Raw genomic sequence first — 20,440 nt, 5'->3', positions numbered from 1 at the left:
TTTTGCAGGTTGATCTATCTGTGTACTGTTATTCTACACCTGAAAATAAATTACGTGATTAGTGAAAGCTAACTTTTCTGGTAGACCAGAAAACTGTCATATGTAACCACTGACTGTGTAGAAGTGTTGAACGTTTTTCAGTTAAATCTTGCATGTCGATCTCCCAGAGCAGAATCAAGCCCATGTTCACTTTCGGTGAAGATGCACAATCTCCTGGTGGTGTAACGTACAAACTTTAAATAATTAAAGGAAGTGTCCTGTTACGTAAGACCTTAAAAATGATTTATTAGAAAATACTAATGGATCCATCCGCTAGTTGTTCGTGTTGTTTCGATCACCAGCTAACTACATATTGTTGTTACATTCGAGGATGCAAGGTGAATCTGGTAAAAACGTTGTAATTATAACTATTGTACACTTTATCATTTTTATGCCAAAGTAATTTTTATCAGTCACGTGGTTTGTGAATGTTGTAGATAGAACGGAAGGTTATCAAAAAAGATAAACATTGTAGGATGAACCTAACCAACCAATAAGTAACAAGAAGCTTGCCTGATTAACTGCTCAGCATCCAGCAGTTTGTCTTATTGTTACGCGAAAGTGATCTGCAAACAGTTGGAGGTCCACTAATTCCTGGTAATACAACTATTCTGCATAAAGTAATGTGATCTATAAATGTAGTTGAAAGAAAACTTCGGTGAAATGAACAAAGTTTGTTTGTTTATTTTATAATTTCGAACAAAGCTACTCGAGGGCTATCTGTGCTAGCCGTCCCTAATTTTGCAGTGTAAGACTAGAGACAAGGCAGCTAGTCATCACCACCCATCGCCAACTCTTGGGTTACTCTTTTACCAACGAATAGTGGGATTGACCGTCACTTTATAACGCCCCCACGGCTGAAAGGGCGAGCATGTGTGCGCCACGAGGATGCGAACCCGCGACCCTCAGATTACGAGTCGCACGCCTAAACACGCTTAGCCATGCGGGGCCGAAATGAACAAAGTTTAAATTTCTCATACAAATATTCTGTTTATGTAAGAATATATAATTTGTTTATTTTGTTTTTCTCTCTCGTTATAGGCATTAGACTTGTGTTATTGTTTGAAGGTTATTTATATTTAGCGCAATATAATTGAAGCTGTGTGGTGTTTTTGTTGTTGTTTTGTTTTCTCAAACTGACATTTTTTAAAACGGAGCCATACGTTGTTGGGACATGAGAATAAAATTGTATGTTGCTGTTTGTTTCCAGATTACTTGTATAAACATATAGGATGACAACATCTATATCTACAGATAAGAAACTTGACCAGAAGGTGGCGATAATCACAGGTATGTAAAATTCTATAATAAAAACATGTTGTATATCCTCTTACCGTTACCAATCTAACTGTACATCTGATAACTAATTCTCTATCAACTTTCAAACAATTAAAACTATTTTATAATAAACGTATTAAATATGCTTTTATTTCACATTGTTGTATTTGTGAAATACTGTGTAAAAATATTTTCCTTTATTTTTTCAAACAGTCTCGTTTGGATGACAGGAAACAATATCTGTACGTTAGACGTTGTTGTTGTTGTTTTGATTTAAGCACAAAGCTACACAATGGGCTATCGGTGCTCTGCCCACCACGGGTATCGAAACCCGGATTTTTGCGTGTAAGTCCGCAGGCATACCGCTGAGCCACTGGGGGGCAAACGTTAGACATTTTATACACAAACGTTTGTTACTGGAAATAATAAACTTAAAATGTCGTTATGATAAAATGGTAACTGGTATATACTTATGGCATATGAAAACGTTACATTTGGACAGTTTTAGACTGAATACACGAATTCCTGGTGAACGACTCGGGCATGTCTATACTAATATGTTTTTACTATATATAGTGTCTCATCAGTTTATTTTATTAATATTATATAAGAAACGAATGTTTCCCTACATTTTAATGACTACAGATTAGCTAATGTTGTAGCTGATTTTATCAACTATTACTTCACGACGTTTTTAGTAAAAGTTGGACCAGCAGGTGGCGTTATTTCCAGGTTCATCAATGTAATCAACTCTTATTGTTTGTTATTTAACTCAAACAAAACCCAGTGTGTGTGTATGTGTAACGTCAACTCTCACATGACTTGTTGAAATAAAATGATTCATAAAAACTAAAGTGCATTTATTCATATAGAGTAGTTCGATAATGGTTTGCTTTTTATGATTTTAGTGACGTGGGTTCAAGAGGTCTATGAGGGGGGTGATGGTGTCGTGAAACCTTTTAAGTATAATGAGTGACAAGCTTAAAGTGAAGATGTTAAGGTTAGCTGTAGGGGTGGGGTAGTTTTTCCATTTTCGTCGTTTCTCACGGGCTGTACACTAATAATAAAATAAACGTTTAATACAATAAAGTAAAATGAACAACATTCATATTAATATTGATAAATTAAGTGTTCATTCTTTACATGTTTGTTTAAAAGCTATAAACTCTTTCTTAAGATACTTAAGTGTACATCTAAACATTTAGGTGCTAGTTCAGGGATAGGTAGAGCCACTGCCGTGTTGTTCTCACACCTGGGAGCGAAGCTAGCTTTGACTGGAAGGAACCAAGAAAATTTGACAAAATCTGCTGAAGAATGTGAAGCAGTTTCACCTTATAATCTAAAGGTTTGACGAAACATGATATAACATAGAAGTATTTAGTACAAAAACTCAATTTAGACACAACACTATGTAACATTGAAGTATTTAATACACAAGAAATGTTTAAATAAAAAAGTTAGAAGAAAATTATGTTCATTCTCCAGATATATATTTATATTCATTTTATCCAACGTTTAATATTCGAACATATTAAACCTGCTGAAGCCACATAGGCGAAACTTTGGTTAATTTATAAAAATCTATAGAGTTATTAGGAGATTAAAGGTCGTTTTTTCTTCTACTAATGAGAAATTTTGAGACATTTTGACCTTTATTTGAGAAGCAAAAGAAATAAATAAGAAATATATAGTTGTTACAACTCTGGTATTGTTCTGAGTCTGTGAAGAAAACACATGGATGTATTCTCACATCATGGTTCTATAATGTATTCTTGTAAATATACTTAACTTGTTTCAACCCAGAATATATGTATACCAACACACAAACAAATACTTGTAAACAGAGAAGTCAAATAGCTAAAAGTTCCAAATATTTGATTCACAAACGTCTAACTCTAGTGAAACGTGGTTAGTAAACAAGTAGTGATTAAAACGTAATAAATTATAATTAATACGTAATACATTATAATTAAAATACTCAATTATAACAAGAATGTAACAGATCACAATTAAAAGTTAATAAATGATAAGTAATGCATAATAAATCATATGTTAATCGTGACACATTAAAATTAAATCAATTAATTATAATTACAACGTAATCAAATATAATTGGAATGTGATAAGTTATAATGAAATCATAATTATTCTAACAACAAAATATACTGTACTAAGCTTGACAACACAAGGAACATATTTCTATAGAGGAGTTTATCAGATGTTTATTTTATGTGAACAGTTTCCAAATTCTGTTGGTGTTGGTAAGCTTACTTATAATGCAAAAAAATGAAATCAGAAAGTTGTAGATTTGTACATGCGTGAAAGACGTTTCATTACTATTACCATATATGGTGTGTCATGGCCGATGCAGATAACAGATACTATCCATCCACCTAATGTTTTTTGTTGTTAAACACAAAACTACACAATCGTTTCGAAACTCAATTATTAACGTTATAAACTCTCGGGCATTACCGCTCAGATAACTGGGGTAGCTACGTCACGTTAGTAAAGTTTTTATATTTAAATTTTTTTTTATCTTTAACAAAACGTGACATTAACAATATTTGTTTAACGTCACATTGGTTTCAGAAGTGAAAATATTTTGATTTCTTTAGTATTTTGTTGATAAATAATCTTGAAACTCACCATATTTTTTATTTCTTCCTCAAACATTCATTTATTACCAGAGTTTTATTCTATTTTATTAACCCCCCAGTAATATAGCTGTATGTCTACAGATATTTTTAATACCTGTAGTTAATACCTAGCTTCATAACAAATCTGTTTTATTTGAAATATTTTTATAACTTTTTACAACTTACAACATTTTAATACAACACACGCTGTAGAAACATATAACATCATACAACAGTTTAATTCAACAGTTTACTGTGACACACACAACTTAGTATTTTTATTCCTGTCTTCTACTTTGAAATGTTCACTCTATTTTGTATTTCAGCCTTTGTGTATCGTCGGTGATTTAACCATAGAATCAGATATTGAACGTATCATGAAGTCAACAATTGATACCTACGGAAGACTGGATATTTTAGTGAGTTTAATTATTACAAAAGATACAGAGTACGCCTGTACCATAATTAATTTTTCTTTCATTTTATTCCATTTCTTAAACATTTCAAGGCTAGTGTTCCATTATTATTTGTAGTCAAAGTTTAAACCTGGCAGGCCCACCTTTTAAAAGGAATATAAAAGGCTTAGTACTCCAAGTAAAGAAATTAAACTGGTAAATTGTTTTATCTAAAGTATTTTACTTAGCCTGTGGTTAGTTTTTTATGTATTATATTTACGTTCGAGTAAATTACAAATCATTCTGGAATAGACAGTGATTTACTACTGTACTTTTGCCTTCTTTAGGTTTAACAATACAGTTAAATACTAAACAAAAATAAAAAAGTCCTTTGGAGAGATGAAACGCTTTTCATATTTTAATTATCTGGGACACATTCTGTAATGTGGTCTTTCTTAAAATTAATCTGTACTTGTAAATCACTGCTCTTTAATTGAAGTGACATAGAACGATCAGATCTTCCAACCATTGGTGTGGTTACAGATCACGACACAGAATCATAATTTGTACTCACTAAAGGTAATAGGTACAAAGAAAAGAGAAGTTACCTCAAATGAAGAGATCATCTCGGCGCGTTTTGCCCAATAACAAACTCAATCAGAAGTTTCGGTCCTAACCCTTAGAGCTGGCAAAGCACAAGAAACCAAAGTGTCTAAAATCGTGATACAGTTAACATTTTTCACGCCTTTTATTTTTGAATCGAAAAGATTCAAATTAATAGGAATATAAGAGAAAAGTAGGAACATTAAAAATGTTTTGTTTTTTATTCAGGTTAACAATGCTGGGAGAGTAGTAATGGACTCAGCTGAAGATGGTTCTTTGGCGACACTAGATTTGGTGTGGAAAACTAATGTTCGGTAACAAAGCTAACATGTTGTAGTTTGTAGAGAAGTTTGTTTGTTTTTTGAATTTTGCTTAAAGCTACTCGAGGGCTATCTGTACTAGCCGTCCCTAATTTAGCAGTGTAAGACTAGAGGGAAGGCAGCTTGTCATCATCACCAACTATCAAGCTACTCTTTTACCAACGAATAGTGGGATTGACCGTAACATTATAATGCCCCCTCGGCTGAAAGGGCGAGGATGTTTGGCGCGACGGGGTTGCGAACCCGTGACTCTCGGATTACGAGTCGCACGCCTTAACGCCATGCCAGGCCTAAACGAGAACCGGCGCTTTCAACGTTGTATGAACGATGACAGTTGTAAAATCATAACGTCCCCAGAGCTGAAAGAGCTGACATGTTTGGTGTGACGGGGATTCGAACTCACGACCCTCGGATTACGACCCGAGTGCCTTAACTACCTGGCCATCCCGGGCCATTTGGAGAGAAGTAATTAAAATAAAAATACACACACACATATACACTTAGACAAATGAGGAGAGGACTGTGTGTGTATACAATCTGTAATCAATACTGTATATATAGTAGTATTTATTTCTAATTAAGTACAAAAGGCTATCTGTTTTTGGTCATCACAGGTATCTAAACACGGTTTCTAGGGTTATAAGTCCGTAGAAATACCGCTATGTCACAGGAAGGTAAGGTACATATTAGTTATATAGCTATAATAAGAAGAATAACTTACACACATAGTAGATTTATTTACAAACAAGCTTACTCGGTGTTACCCAGCTATAAGAGAAAAACATCACTTACTCTCTCTGTTTCAAATCAAAACAAAAGAACATTATACATATATTAAATATAAATATAAGGAAAATATTGAAAGACTAGCTTCTGGAAGTTTGAAGCTCCAGTTTGTTGTTATTTAATTTCATTATGATTCGTATATTAGAATATTTTTTCGATATTATAACAAAGAAACGTGTACGTTATAATTCGCGATTAAATTTTAAAGTAAAATGTAGAATTAGTGGATATGAAATATTAAGCAGTTTTGAAGCACGTTAAAAATAAAACGCATTTGAAAATTAAATTCTAGTAACTTGTAATTTATATTGATATAGAGACAATTTTCATTCATGGGAAGCGCTGGAAAACTCTACAGAATCGTTGTGAAATAGTTCGAAAATAAATTTAAAAATACATATATATTCTGTAGAGATATGAAACCGAAACCAGTTTACTTTTGATAGTCTCGCTATCTATTGCTGTGATCGTTAGTTTAAAACATTATGAGTATTTTTTTTTCTATGACTTCCAAGTGCTGTGTACTATTTGACGATGCTAGCTGTTCCTCACCTGATTGAAAGTAAAGGTTCAATTGTCAACGTTTCAAGCGTTCTCAGCAAAAGGGGAGTAAGTAATCTAATATGGAAGAGCCAGTGAAAAATTATAGAATTTGATTTTATTAAAATTTAATAATATAATGAAAATTTTTATTAATTCTCAATTTGTAATTTATTTCGTTTCTCCTCTAATATCACGTTAATTTATATCCTATAATTTACTTATAGTTTCCTATTGATTCCGATAATAACAGTAATTATTTTGTTCTCAAGATCTAATTTCTAATCAAATTATTTTATCGATTTTTTTTTAGTATGTAGGAGCTCTCTCCTATACCATTTCGAAAGGCGCTTTAGATCAGTTTACCAGAAGTGTGGCATTAGGTAAGTTTTTAACAAGTACATAAGTTTGGAAGATGAAATACAATTTTATATAAAAACATCTGGTACTGTTTAGTAATTATAAGTTATTTTTTTGAAGTAAGGTTTTGTTTATTTGCACATCGTAAACCACAAATTCTCTCGTCTGAGTGATTAAGTTATGTACAACCCCCTGTTTCGTCATCACTTTTGACCAGTTGGTTTCCTCCTAGAAATGGTTACTGATACAAGTTTACATAAATTAAACCCAAAATGACACTTTTGAATCCTAGATAAATCAAATATAATTACTTATACGTTCGTCAGAAGGAGTTAACAATACAATTAGTTTTTATAGAATATTTAATTAATTAAAATCTTAAGCGTAAAATAAATTGATTGTATGGAATAAGACACACTTCAGTCTGTATTTTTTATTGATTTCTATAATTTCTATTAGTCCTTTATATTTAATTTTATTGTAGAATACGTTTATTTTGACTTCAACCTTTAATGTTGTTGTTAGTGTAAGCTTCACAAATGATTGAAGAAATGTTAAACTTAACTTATGCTTGCTTTCAGTAATAGATTGAAAAGTTCATAATAATTCTGTTTTGCCCCTTGAGCGATAGTAACCATCCTCTAACGTTAATATATGAATGTAATATTACTACATCGTTTTAAATTTGTAACAGATTATTCTAAATAGAATTTGCTGGTATTTGGTCAGTACACTGTATAACAATGGTACACAAAGTCCCGCCCGCGACGTGTCGCCAAGTGGCCCGCGATGTCCAAGGGGAAAGTCAAACATAGAGAGTTCGCGCCTACGCGAAGATTAAGCGCTATAGAAGAATATGCATTAGATAAGATACTGGATAGTTCCATATTCGTATCGAGCAATAAAGAAAATTTAATAAGCAAATCTCGTTAATGCATAGGCATTTAATCATTGTCACAATGACGTGATATTTCCGTAATTACGAAATCTCACGTGTCCTAATTATTCTTCGAGATTTACTTACGAGCCCCATTTTGATATTATTTCGTAACAAAAATGGCAGCTATTCATAAAAGAAAAATTGACGACGAAAATCGGCAGTTTCATGATGATTGAACTGCGCAATACTGTTTTGTTCAACAACAGAAGAACGTGATTTGTCTGCTGTGTCATTCGACAGTAGCAGTGGCGAAGGTATCCAATATAAAGCGTCATTATGAGTCGAATCATAAAGATTTCCACAACGAACAGCTCGAATTGAATCTCTGCGGCGGTCGCTGAATCACCAGCAGAACGTTTTCTCCAAGCAGTCAGCAGATTTAGGTGCAGCATGTGAGGTCAGTTGCGATATTTCGTTGATGATAGCCAAATCTGGCCGACCGTTTACTGATGGTGATTTTGTCAAGCAATGTATGATTACTGCATCGGAAAAGTTGTGTCTGGAAGCAGTTTGCAAGCTACAGACGGTGGCTTTGAATCGTATGACAGTTCAACGAAGAATTTCACACCTCTCAACAGACGTGACAAGGCAGCTTAGCAATAAAGCATCCAACTTTGTCTACTTCTCTTTGGCAGAAGACGAGTCAACTTACATCAGCTCAGCAGCACAGCTACTAGTTTTTGTTCGTGGTGTGTCGTCATCGTTAGATATCACAGAGGAACTAATCGTAATGGGTTCCATGAAGGGTCGACAACTGGGTGTGCTCTATTCGAGGAGACAGTACGACTGTGTAGTAGTGTTTCATTGGATTTCACGAAACTGGTAAGTGTTACAACCATGACAAGAGAAAGTAGCGGACTGGTAGTACAGTTGATGAAGCATCGGGGAAAGTAGAACAGACAGTTGGTGTTGTTATACTGTATTATTTACCAACAGAACTTGTGCAGTAAAGATTCTTTTGTTTGTTTTGGAATTTCGCACAAAGCTACTCGAGGGCTATCTGTGTTAGCCATCTCAGATTTAGCAGTGTGAGACTAGAGGGAAGCCAACTAGTCATCATCACCCACCGCCAACTCTTGGGCTACTCTTTTACGAATAGTGGGATTGACCGTAACTTTATAACGCCCCCACGGCTGAAACGGCGAGCATGTGTGGCGCGACGGGGATGCGAACCCGCGACCCTCAGATTACGAGTCGCACGCCTTAACACGCTTGGCCATGCCGGGCCTGTGCAGTAAAGAACTTGGTTTTCAGGCACTGATGGCATTAGTGACGAAAACCATTAATTTCATCAAATCACGAGGGCTCAATCACCGTCAGTTTCGAAGTCTTCTTGAAGAAATTGATTCAGACAATGGTGACCTTGTGTATCACTGTAAAGTACGCTGGGTGATTCGAGGGAAGATGCTCAGAAGATACTGGAAGTTGACTGATGAGGTGATAGAATTCCTCAGAAGTGATTTCCATGACTGATCCAGCATGGCAAGCTAAATTGACCTTTCTAGTAGACATGACACAACACTTGAATGATCTCAATTTGAAGTGCAAGGCAAAAATCAGCTTGTCTGTCAGCTTGCAAATCACGTCTCAGCTTTAAGGACAAACCTGCAGTTGTTCCGGCAGCATGTAACATCAGGCAACTTCATGCACTTTCCCTCATTTCAGTCACAGCTACAGAAGAATCAGAACATTGACACGCAAGTATATTTTGGTAAGCTAGATACCTTGATTCAATCCTTCAACTCACGGTTTCATGACTTTGACCAATGCAGATTGTTAATGAAACTTTTTGCTGATCTGTTCAGTGTGTCAATGGATTACTTGTTAGCAGAATAGCAGCTCGAACTTACTGATCTCCAGGCATCTGATGAACTGCGTGCTATTTACCAACAAAATAGCTCGCTTGACTTTTACTAAACGTTGCCTGATACATTTGCTAATCTGAAAGAGAACGCACTTGTCCACATCAGCAAGTTTGGCAGCACGTACTGCTGCTTTCTCGCATATGAAATTGAACAAAAACAACACTCGCAATCAGCTGATTGATGATCACCTGGAAGCAGTCTTGCGTCTTTCAACGTCAAACATCAAGCCGGACATTTCTGAGCTCGTAGATGACATGCAGCACCATCCATCGCACTGACTACGTGACAGTTGACGTATCATAACATTTCTTAGAAAAATGTGCAAACTCTTTGATGTAATCGAAATTTGTGTGTTTTTAAATGTGATGTCCGTCTTGTGTGAAACAACTGTGGGACGATTTTAATCTTTACTTTTTTGTGGTCCTCAATGGTTACGAGAAGTCTTTTTGTGGCCCCTGACTCAAAAAGTTTGTGCACCACTGCTGTATAATAACTGAAAACGTTACCTACGTTATTTATTATTTACTAAAATAAAAGTGAAATTCCTCAAAATAATCTCGATTATTTATTACTTATTTACCTATTTTTTGTCTTAAGCAAACTTTTCTCCATGATCGTTTCATATAAGAAATTTAGAAAGCTGGTAGCAGTGTTTGTATTAAAAGCATGGTAGCGTAAACCAGAGAATTAGATATTTATCACAAGTTGGACTGTCTTTAAACATTACTTTTTTTTTTCCAGATCTTGCTCCCAAACAAATCAGAGTGAACTCAGTAAAGTGAGTGTGTTTTTATATGTTCATAACCTATATTCAGAAAAGAGTTTCGGATACATATTATTAATTTTTAATCTGATTTATTTAAAACTCGATTCAGTTCATTCTTTAACGTATTAGCACTGTGAATCTGAAGGATAGGCGGAGAGTGTTTTGTTTTGGTATCTTATTCTGTCATATATCATATACAAATTGAAACATATAGCGTCTGTCACGTGACGTTTTTAAATGTATATATACATTATTTTATATATATGATATTATTTATTATATATCATAAATATATATATATATATATTTAAAAACTTTACCTTAATTGAATAATATAAATGTAGATTTACTCTATATTATTTTTGAGTGTCTCTTAACATGAATAAAATACTCAAGAATTACTTTTTGTGGTGGATGTTATAAGTAGATTAGAGCTTAGACTCTGAGTGAAACCAAGAATGTAACACAATTAACCTTTCTAAAGTTCATGAAATAATTTAAATTGGTAGACAGACTTAAACTCTTTCTGTCACTGTAGACAAGTACAAGCAAAACTACACAAGGGCTATCCGCGTTAGTCATCCCTAATCTTATAAGAGTAGAACTAGGGGGAAGGCAGCAAGTCATCATCTCCCACCGCCAACTTATGGGCTACTCTTTTACCAAGGAAGAGAGAGATGGAATATAACATTATAACGCCCCCACGGGTAAAAGGGCGAGCACGTTTTGTGTGACAGAGATTCGAACCCGTGAATTCTAGTTGAGTGCTTCAGTTACCTAGCCATGCCGGGCTCCTGGGGACGGGTACTTTTTATGTTGTATAATATTTTTTGAGTTGTTAAAAATTATTCTCTACAAAGGGTGTTTTATTCCTTTATCCACAACACTTGTTAAAGAAGGTGAGAAAGGTACCCGTTGTGCAGTCAGGGTAAAGATACCCTGTATCTTTATGTATTTGTGGAAGCTAAGCCTTCCAAAGTCTCTTATACTTCTAATTTCTGACCTTTGGGTTCATGGTTCACAGTCATGAATAATCCTACAATATTTAGCTAAAAGATGGCGGTGGATGCTGAAGATTTGTCTATCAGTTCAAAATAAAGTACGGTTAATGCAGGTAGCTGTTTCTACAGCTTCGCGCTAAATCTGTAAAAGATACAGTCATCCAGTTTTTATCTTTTTTATTATCTGAAAACAATTGATGAAAGAGGATTTTGAGTTTTTTCAGACCTGTAAAAGAACAATTATTTTGAGGAGTTCCCTATCTTCTGTTAAATTATAAAAAGTAGAAATTAACCTATGTTATGGATGCTTCAAAATTTCTGGATTACCTTAATCACAACTGAACAAAATTACGATTAACATTGAGATATGATATTAGATAATCTGTATTATTTGAGTTATAAGTTAATCTGTTATTTACTCTTGGGGAGGTCTAAGGTTCGAGACGTAATGCTGCTCAACACGTTCTGTACTATAAACCACGAGCTCGTGACATAGCAGCAGTCTATTCCGTTTTACATGTCTAAAATATCAACAAAGTTCATGTGGTAACTTGTGCTGATGGTCATGTGACTTTCTACTGGAAGTAGTTCAACACTGTTTCTGTTATACCTGGCTATTTAGCTCGACGTGTTCGTAAGTTGCCATTCAGGTTGTGAGTTCCACCTCCCTGTTAAAATACACTTTCTATTTTTGGAAATAAAAGTGTAGGAAGTTTGGAGAATGAAAGTTTCAAGCAATAGAGAAGTTTCTTCGGAATTTAACGTAAGGACACACAGTAGGTTTTCTTAGATCAACGTCTCTATATTTGTTGTTACAGACAGGAGTTGAAGGAAGACAGCCAGCTAACACATTTAACAGCGCCCTCTGTCAATCCTCTGGTAAATCTTATTTGACACACGCTTTTCCCGTTGTCACTCTCAAGACTATACATGTATTTCTTACTCTATTTATAAATGGTTATTTAATAGAATATCTATATTTCTATTTAGTTTGATTTCTGTTATTAGTTTTAATTTATTTTCTTCGTATTTCTAATACGTTGAACGTATAATGTTTTTAATCTGTGAGAATTTATAAAGAATGGAATACTTTGGTTGGTGTCACCCAGTGTGTAAAAAATGTTTCAAATATTTTACATGCTAATACTCTCTGCTTATTTTTATTTTGCAGTCCTGGATATGTTGAAACAAATATATTGTCAACTATTGGAGTAGACACAAAGGAAGTACGTGAAAAGTGTATCAGTGTGTTGGTATACAACTATAATACGATATATAATAGAAACAGTCAATAGATTCATAGAAAATACTGTACAAGAATGTTAATTAAAATCAAAGACATAGTGTGATGTCCAACATAAACTATTGGTATTTGTTAGAATATTAGCGTTATTTGTGTTTACTATTGTTTGTAACCTAAACATTACTACGACCTTCCTGACCAACAAAGTGATAGTGTTATTTCTGTTTACTGTTGTTTGAAACCCAAATGTTACTAGGGACCTCATAATTAACAAAGTAATGGTGTTATTTCTGTTTGCTATTGTTTGTGACCCAAATGTTACTATTAACTTCCTAAACAACAAAGTAATGGATCCGTAATCTATGTGGATCATGATTGTGTCACAATAGGTTATCTTCAGTCTTCGTGAAGAGAAATCGAAGTGATTGTTTTTGGGTTTTGAATGCGAATACTTACCACTGCCCCACCTTAGGACTGTTTTTTATATGAACAGTATAGAAGAATGTGCATTTTAATGTTGATCGTGTCGGTATATGTGGGGTTATGATAAACACAATACATTTCATAAAACTAATTTATTTCTCCATTGTCATCCTAAGGTGTTGGAAATGTTTTTATTTATTTACAGTAATTAATTGTTCAGTTTCAAGTTTATTTGTTTGTTTATCTAATCTCAGAGCCCTGTTAGATAGCGTGTGTTTCTACCATTCTGATAACAATCATACTGATTTATAATCATTTAAAATTTTAAAACAGAATTTAACTAACCGGAAATATTTATTTTAGACATATACACCAAATACCTTCTTGACATAATTTTGAACTCTATGCCAGAAGTTTTTCTGATCTGTTCGGTTTAGTTGAATAAGTTATAAATATATATGTAAGTAGGATTTATATATACACTTATCTTTCAACTTTAACATTGAAATTTAACGTTAAATGCAACTAAATATCTTTAAATCTATATATTACAGATAATGGAAAAAGCAGCTCAGTCATTTCCGCTTGGTCGTATAGGACAACCGCAAGAGGTCGCCAATGCAATCGCTTTTCTCGCTTCAAGCGAAGCTTCGTATATAACCGGAGAAACTCTGGTGATAGATGGCGCTAAAACTGTCATTTACCCATAACTTTGCTTTTTGTTTTTCTTCTACAACAATAAAACCTAAGTTGCTATTTTATTCCGTATGTTCTTTATTTGTGTGATGGTAGTTAAGGTGGTGATTTAACTGATCTAAGTTTATTCGTTGACGGTTCTGATCTTTCTTTTTTGGTGTAATACATTTTTGCTTTAAATAAAACATTACTAATTCATTCCGTTGCCTCTAGTTATTAATTTTGAATAAAATGGTCATTAAGAACAAAATAAACCTAATATAATATTGTTTATAGATTTTTTTTTATTAAATGGTACATCAGCTTGGTGACATCAACCAAAGTATTATATTCCAGATCAATTTCAGTCACAAATACTCGCTTACTAAAACAGTTCTAACATAGAAATACCACATTCATTGCAGCGTGTCTGATGGGGAGTCAATAGTTTTACAGATCATTTGAAAAACTTGAATGTGTTTGAAACAGTTATATTCTAAACAATTTCCACGCGCGTGAACAATCAAATGCTGACCTGTATTCCTGGATAATAATCTAGTTCAACTGTGTGATATGACTGCGTTTAGAATATATAGAACTGTATATACAACTTTCTATACAACTGTAGCGTATTTATAGTTCTGGAGAAAAGACAATATAATTATGTTTACAACTCTATATTACAGACACGTAAATCCTATTTATAGTTCTATAGAACGGTACTGTAATTGTATTTGGAACTCAATACTACATGCACTTTAATCGTATTTATAGCGCTTTGTATTTATACAAACACTACAATCGTATTTACAAATTCATATTACAGACTTCAATCGTAGTTATGGATCTATAGAATAGAAACTACACTTTTACTTGGAACTCTGTATTGCTGACACTTGAATCGTAGTAGTTATAGTTCTAAATAATAGACACTACAATTGTATTTACAACTGTATATTACAGACAACACAATTAAATTTAGAATTGTCTCGTGATGGGGTCGTCGACTTACCTGCTGGCAGAACGAGTTGGTTGAATAGTAATAGAAGCCGCTGTCGGGTGCAATATTTATTTTTAAGAGAGGATGTCATGACGAATGGAACTCATAGGTTCTAACTCAAGTCCTTACTATTCAAACAAGAAACTCGAACCCAGGACGTTCAATAAAAACACTATTTATACTTTCAAACATTTTACACTACACATATATACAGTCTATCATGCTAAGGTATATTATTGGTCGTCAGTTACTTCTATTACCATGGTGACTGGTGTTATGGAATAATAGCAATAATAACACTAACCAAGAGCTTGGGTATGAAGACATCTTTTTCTTCCGTTGACATTCTGACTGATATACTCAGTTGTTGTAATTACTTAGATGAGTAACTAACTATCTCACTGGTCTTATTTTACCAGCCCTTTTATATCAGTAAAAGGGTGATTATCGGCTGACTCAAAGAAACAGCTTGTTTCCTGTTTACTGTTGCTGTGAGTTTCTTTCGTGAAAAAACTTACCGACACACCATTAAACTGTCAAACTTTGTTTACAAACTCCTACGTTCTCCAATTAATTAGTAATTCTGATTTTAACACGGACATGGTTGATTTAACTGACCACAGGTCCTCTTCTCTGTACTTGTAAAGTATTTCCTCTACCAGTCGAGAACAATGGTCCGATTATAGCGTCGTCTCATTAATCGAGGTCTTAAACATGCAAGTTTCTATATTTCCTTACAGGTTCGCTGACATCTGCTGATTTAGTTCAATATTCATAAGGCATTTCTTCGATTTTAGTTTCTAGCTTCGGTAACCTGCTATAACACTGAGAGCATCTATTTGTTTAGTTTCAGCACATAACTGAAATCCCCCGGTGTGTTTCTCTGAAGTAATGTTCAAACTGATGCTTCTGTATTTATTTGACCTTTGGTAGCATCAGTTTGCTTAAATGATCGTTGTTCTGTCATTAAACTTTATTTTTAAAAAAAAATGTTCGATTGTACTGCACTTTCAGATTATTCGCAGGCAACACATTTCTCGATGTGTTTCCCTCAAATGCAACTTTCTAAACATCATTACTTTGAAAAGCATATTTATTTTTACGGCATTTTTCTCTGTTTATTGCTACAATTAATAATCTGGTTCATCCACATATTTAATGATTCCTCTCAATGAAAAAGTATAAAAACAACAATTGTATTTAAACAGCATAGTACTGATACTACAATTGTAATTAGAACACTGTAATACAGATAATGCAATTGTATTTACAGTATTAACCACTAGTATCCACAGTACATTCTATCTAACTAATCTGTTAACCTGTATTGTCCATGGTTCATCTCATGGTTCATTTATTCAGGTGTAATACAAAACACCAGCTGCAGTGAAATTTCTGGACCACTTGTTAATGTGACATTTGACCTATTTTAATATTTGACCAATTACTAAAGTACTCATTAATAAATCTGTAGTTTGATAACGCTTAAATTCAAGGTTCGATTCTCGCTCTAAGCCTAGCATAGATAATCCATTGTGTAACTTGACGTATAACGACAACCACACCAAACGTACTTTAAGTGATCATCGATAGGACTTACGATATATAAAGTTATCTTTTTTTACCATCAACTTATAATTGGATATTAAGAACCAGACATACCGTCTTTGGTTTTACAAATTAAATCTATGATTACAAGACAAATTATAGTGTGCTGCTCATGCTGTGCTGCCCTCTACGTTCAGAAATTTAAAATATTAAAAGTCAAGGGAGGGAGGAAGAGGTCAAATGTACCTGACCCTCCTGGGTATTTAACAACATCAATACACAAATACCCACACAGTCAAACTTGGAAACTAATTTTGAATTTTCTTCTAAGTAAACTGACAGACGATTACTAATTATCCTCTCTAATACTTTGCCAATACAACTGGTTAAGCTAATCGGGCGGTAGTTGTTTGGTTTATTCGCTGGCTTTCCTTCTTTCTGGAACATTAATACTATTGCTTCCTTCCAAGAAACGGGGATATATCCAGCTGATAGTGAGAGATTAAATAACGCTGTTAGGTGTTCATATAATCTCTGAGTGCCTTGTTTTAGGAGGATAGCTTGAATACCATCTTCTCCAGGAGCTTTGTTTTTTTGTGTTTTTAATAGCAGTTACTACTTCTGTAACAGTGATATGTTTTACCAGTTGATGAGTGCTCCAGTCTTTTGTTTTTTCTTGGTGTGTAATAGTGTTGACTGGAAATTTAGGTGTAAAAATGCTTCTGTTTTGGTCAATAAAGTTTGTGACTGTATTATAAAAGTATCTGTTCATGTCTGGTTCATGATGTGTTTTGAACGTGTTTTCTAGGTGTTTTTTAAATATCTCGGCTTTTTCTGTGTTAGTGTATGCTGTTTCTCCATCCAGTTCCAGTGATGGATATACTGTGTTTGTTGTTCCTGTGTTTGTAAATCTTTTCAAATGTGTCCAGAATTGTTTAGGATCAGTTTTATGATTTAGATCGGAACAGAAGGTGTCCCAGTTTTCTTGTTTCTGTTGTCTGATTAAGTTTCGTATTTTATTCCTTATTGTGTTTATCTGAGTTTTAAGTGTGGGGTTGCGATTTTGAATGTACTGTCTGCGGAGTATACGTCTGTTTTTAATTAAGTGTATTATATCTTTATGTGGTTGCCATGAATGAGTTGTTGTGAAGTGCTTTTGTTTCGGTATCGAACTGTTGGCTGCATGTTTTAGACACTCAGAGATGATATGATATATCTGATGCGTCCGCGGCAATATGTAGTACTTCTGGAGGTAAGGTTTCATTTAATATAGTTTGGAAAACTGGCCAATTAGCTTTTTTGTAGTTCAGTTGGTCTCTCACTATGATTTTATTTAAGTGGGGTGAGATTGAAGATACACCAAACTGGAAGGTGGTCACTATCTATATCGTGACCAACATGAAAATTTACGAATTTGCGACTCATATTTGACGAACACAGGCATAGGTCCAGTATTTCACTGGTGCCATGTGCGTACGAGATATGTGTCGGTGTTGCATCGTTTAATAAAGTCATGTTTGATTCGTCCAGAAATTGATAAAGTAAGTTGCCATTTGCGTTTGAGCAACGACAGTTGAATGCTATATGTTTACTGTTTAGGTCGCCGATAATAATAAGATTACAGTTGCTATTATACAATATATTCAATAGATTTACATCTAACACTGTACTAGGCGAGCAGTAGATGCCCGCCACAGTAACGTTTGTCTGATTTTGCGTTTTTACATTAATAACTATAGATTCATTACTGGGAGGGATAGTAAGTTCCTGAACTATAAGTTCAGTCTTATACAATAATAAAAGACCTCTGTTTGGATCTCTATTATCCTTCCTGTCATGTCTAATAGTAGAGTAGCCGTTTAATTTAAATCTATGGTAGTTATATAGAAGAGTTTCACTAATTATGATTACATCAGGTTTTATGGAGCTTGTTGTATCTTCAATCTCATGTTTCTTGGAAGCAAGAGCACCCTGGATATTGATGTGTAGAACTGTGAAGTTATCCATGTCTAGTAGAGTTTATGATGGAGGTTAAAATTTGCGGCAAGAACTTGTGTATGTTTTTTCAATATGATTTTAACAATTATGTCTGTGAGACTGTTGGTGTTTGTGGGATTTGTATATTCTGCCATTATTTCCGAGAAGGTGGAAGTTATGGCAGATGTCAATGTTGTTTCAATTGTTGTTGGTTGTGTATTTTGAGGTGGTTTTGGTATTTCCTCTTCACTTGGTAATGGTTTTTCCTGTCGGATGATGAATTTTAACCACTGCAGCGTATGTGTTTGTCTGTGTAGTTGTACTTTGTGGTGCTGGAGTGGTAGGTGCGGGTTCCTTAATTGTTCGTGGTGGTGGCGGCTTGTTCATGTTGGGATTTTAATTTCGTATAAGTGTGTTTTTTATGGATTTATATTTCTGGCAACCTTTATAATTTGCCGTGTGTTCTTCCCACAATTGCAGCATTTGGGTTTGGGGTTCTGTTTTGTACACTGTGTAATGTGGTGATTCTCCCCACAGCCCACACAACGCGCATTTGCTTTGGCATGCTGCTGCTACATGTCCAAACCTTTGGCATTGGTAGCACTGTGTGACAACCACTGCTGGTGTTTTTGTTTGTTCTACTGTGTACTTATGATACCACATAGTGATACCATTATTAATGAATTGTGTAATATCCTGGCTGTTGTCTGTGACTACTTTGATTAGGTTTGTGGGTCTTTTAGTAATATTTGAAATTATACGCTCAACTGAAATGTGTTTTATGTTTTGTCTACTTAACTCTTCCTTAATGTTTTCTATGTCTATTGAATTATGTACACCTCGTATCACAAAAGATTTCGGTGTTGGTTTAGTTCCTGGTAGGTGTATTGTAATGCTTCCTGTTTTGAATGCGTCTGCAGGCCAAGCTTTTAGTAGACTGTTTAAGTCAGCGGGTTCCTGTCCTTGAACCAGAACACCGCCTCTGGGCAGACGCTTAATATTAGTAATCTTTGTATTAGGTTTGCACCTGTATATTTCTTTGGCCAATTGTGGTTGGTTGTAACTACCAGGAACTCCTTGGATTATAACTGCGTGCTTAGGTGATTTTGGTGCGATTTGTGTCTGTGTGTCTGTGGTGGTTGTTCTTTGTTTAATTTGTTTTTTCTGACTTCGAGTCTGCACAAGCGTGAAGCCTTCGTCGTCAGAAAGAACTTCGTCTTTGTCTGAACATGTTTGTTTTTGAATATCCAGGGTGGGGTTTGGGTTGCTAGTACTGCTAGTTTTTGGCATATTAAAGTCTTTAACCGTAGTCTTAGGTACATTGTCTTCACATGCTGAAATCATAATATCTTTTACTAGTTTTCGTTTATTTCGAGTCCTTACAGTATTTTCTTTAACCGGCGTTAACTTAGCTTTTAGTTCTTTTTCGGCTATCAACATTAAAGATTTTAATTTTAAATTATCATTATCTGTTTGGCCACAGTCACTAGACTTACTTTTTGTCCCTGAAACAGACGGGCTTGCTCCCTCAGTCTCAGACACTACATCGCTTTCCCTGGTCTCCGACTCCCCGACCGGCATGTCGCCTCGTTGTTTAGCGAAGGGGTATTTCCTGTCTTGGGCTAATTCAAATGGTAATAAGGTCTTCTGTCTACTGGCGTAAAACTAAAATTTGAAGTGAAAAGTAAAAACACTAACAAAATATGAAGCAAAATATAACACGTAGAAATCTAGAGCCTTTCAGAGGTATGTCCTTCCTTTACCCTGTCCAAGCGCAGAATCATTCAAAATTACCAGAAATTCAAAACGGATTTCGAAAAAACCGCCAAACTACAGACCACCTGATTCGACTTACAGAATCAATTACCGACTGCTTCAACAAAAGAGAATGCACTGTAGCCTGCTTTCTCGACATTGAGAAAGCATTTGACACAGTGTGGCATAACGGCTTACGACATAGATTGCTTGAAATGGCATTACCCCAGGAAACTATTCGCTGGCTGTCCAACTTCCTGGATAACAGAATGTGTAAAGTAAATGTA

At 34.6% G+C, this 20,440-nt stretch overlaps 1 protein-coding gene across 2 annotated transcripts; it reads left to right on the top strand.

The window, feature by feature from the left end:
* The first annotated feature begins 513 nt into the window (after positions 1-513).
* On the top strand, positions 514-14,092 carry LOC143257274 (3-oxoacyl-[acyl-carrier-protein] reductase FabG-like). 2 transcript variants are annotated; one of them, XM_076515710.1, is made up of 10 exons: positions 514-636; positions 1,250-1,329; positions 2,523-2,662; positions 4,283-4,375; positions 5,183-5,268; positions 6,576-6,669; positions 6,914-6,983; positions 10,507-10,543; positions 12,704-12,758; positions 13,753-14,092. In XM_076515710.1, exons 2-10 carry the CDS (start codon positions 1,272-1,274, stop codon positions 13,906-13,908), a joined length of 789 nt encoding a protein of 262 aa, XP_076371825.1. In that variant the 5' UTR covers positions 514-636; positions 1,250-1,271; the 3' UTR covers positions 13,909-14,092. The 2 variants fall into 2 exon arrangements, with proteins under 2 accessions (XP_076371825.1, XP_076371826.1); XM_076515711.1 differs by lacking the exon at positions 514-636 and adding an exon at positions 1,010-1,034.
* Positions 14,093-20,440: the final 6,348 nt, after the last annotated feature.

The sequence above is a fragment of the Tachypleus tridentatus genome, chromosome 7 (assembly GCF_004210375.1).
Source record: "Tachypleus tridentatus isolate NWPU-2018 chromosome 7, ASM421037v1, whole genome shotgun sequence".
NCBI classification, from domain to species: Eukaryota; Metazoa; Arthropoda; class Merostomata; order Xiphosura; family Limulidae; genus Tachypleus; species Tachypleus tridentatus.
Note: the sequence above shows the minus strand (reverse complement) of the source record. Positions and strands in the feature narration are given on the sequence as shown.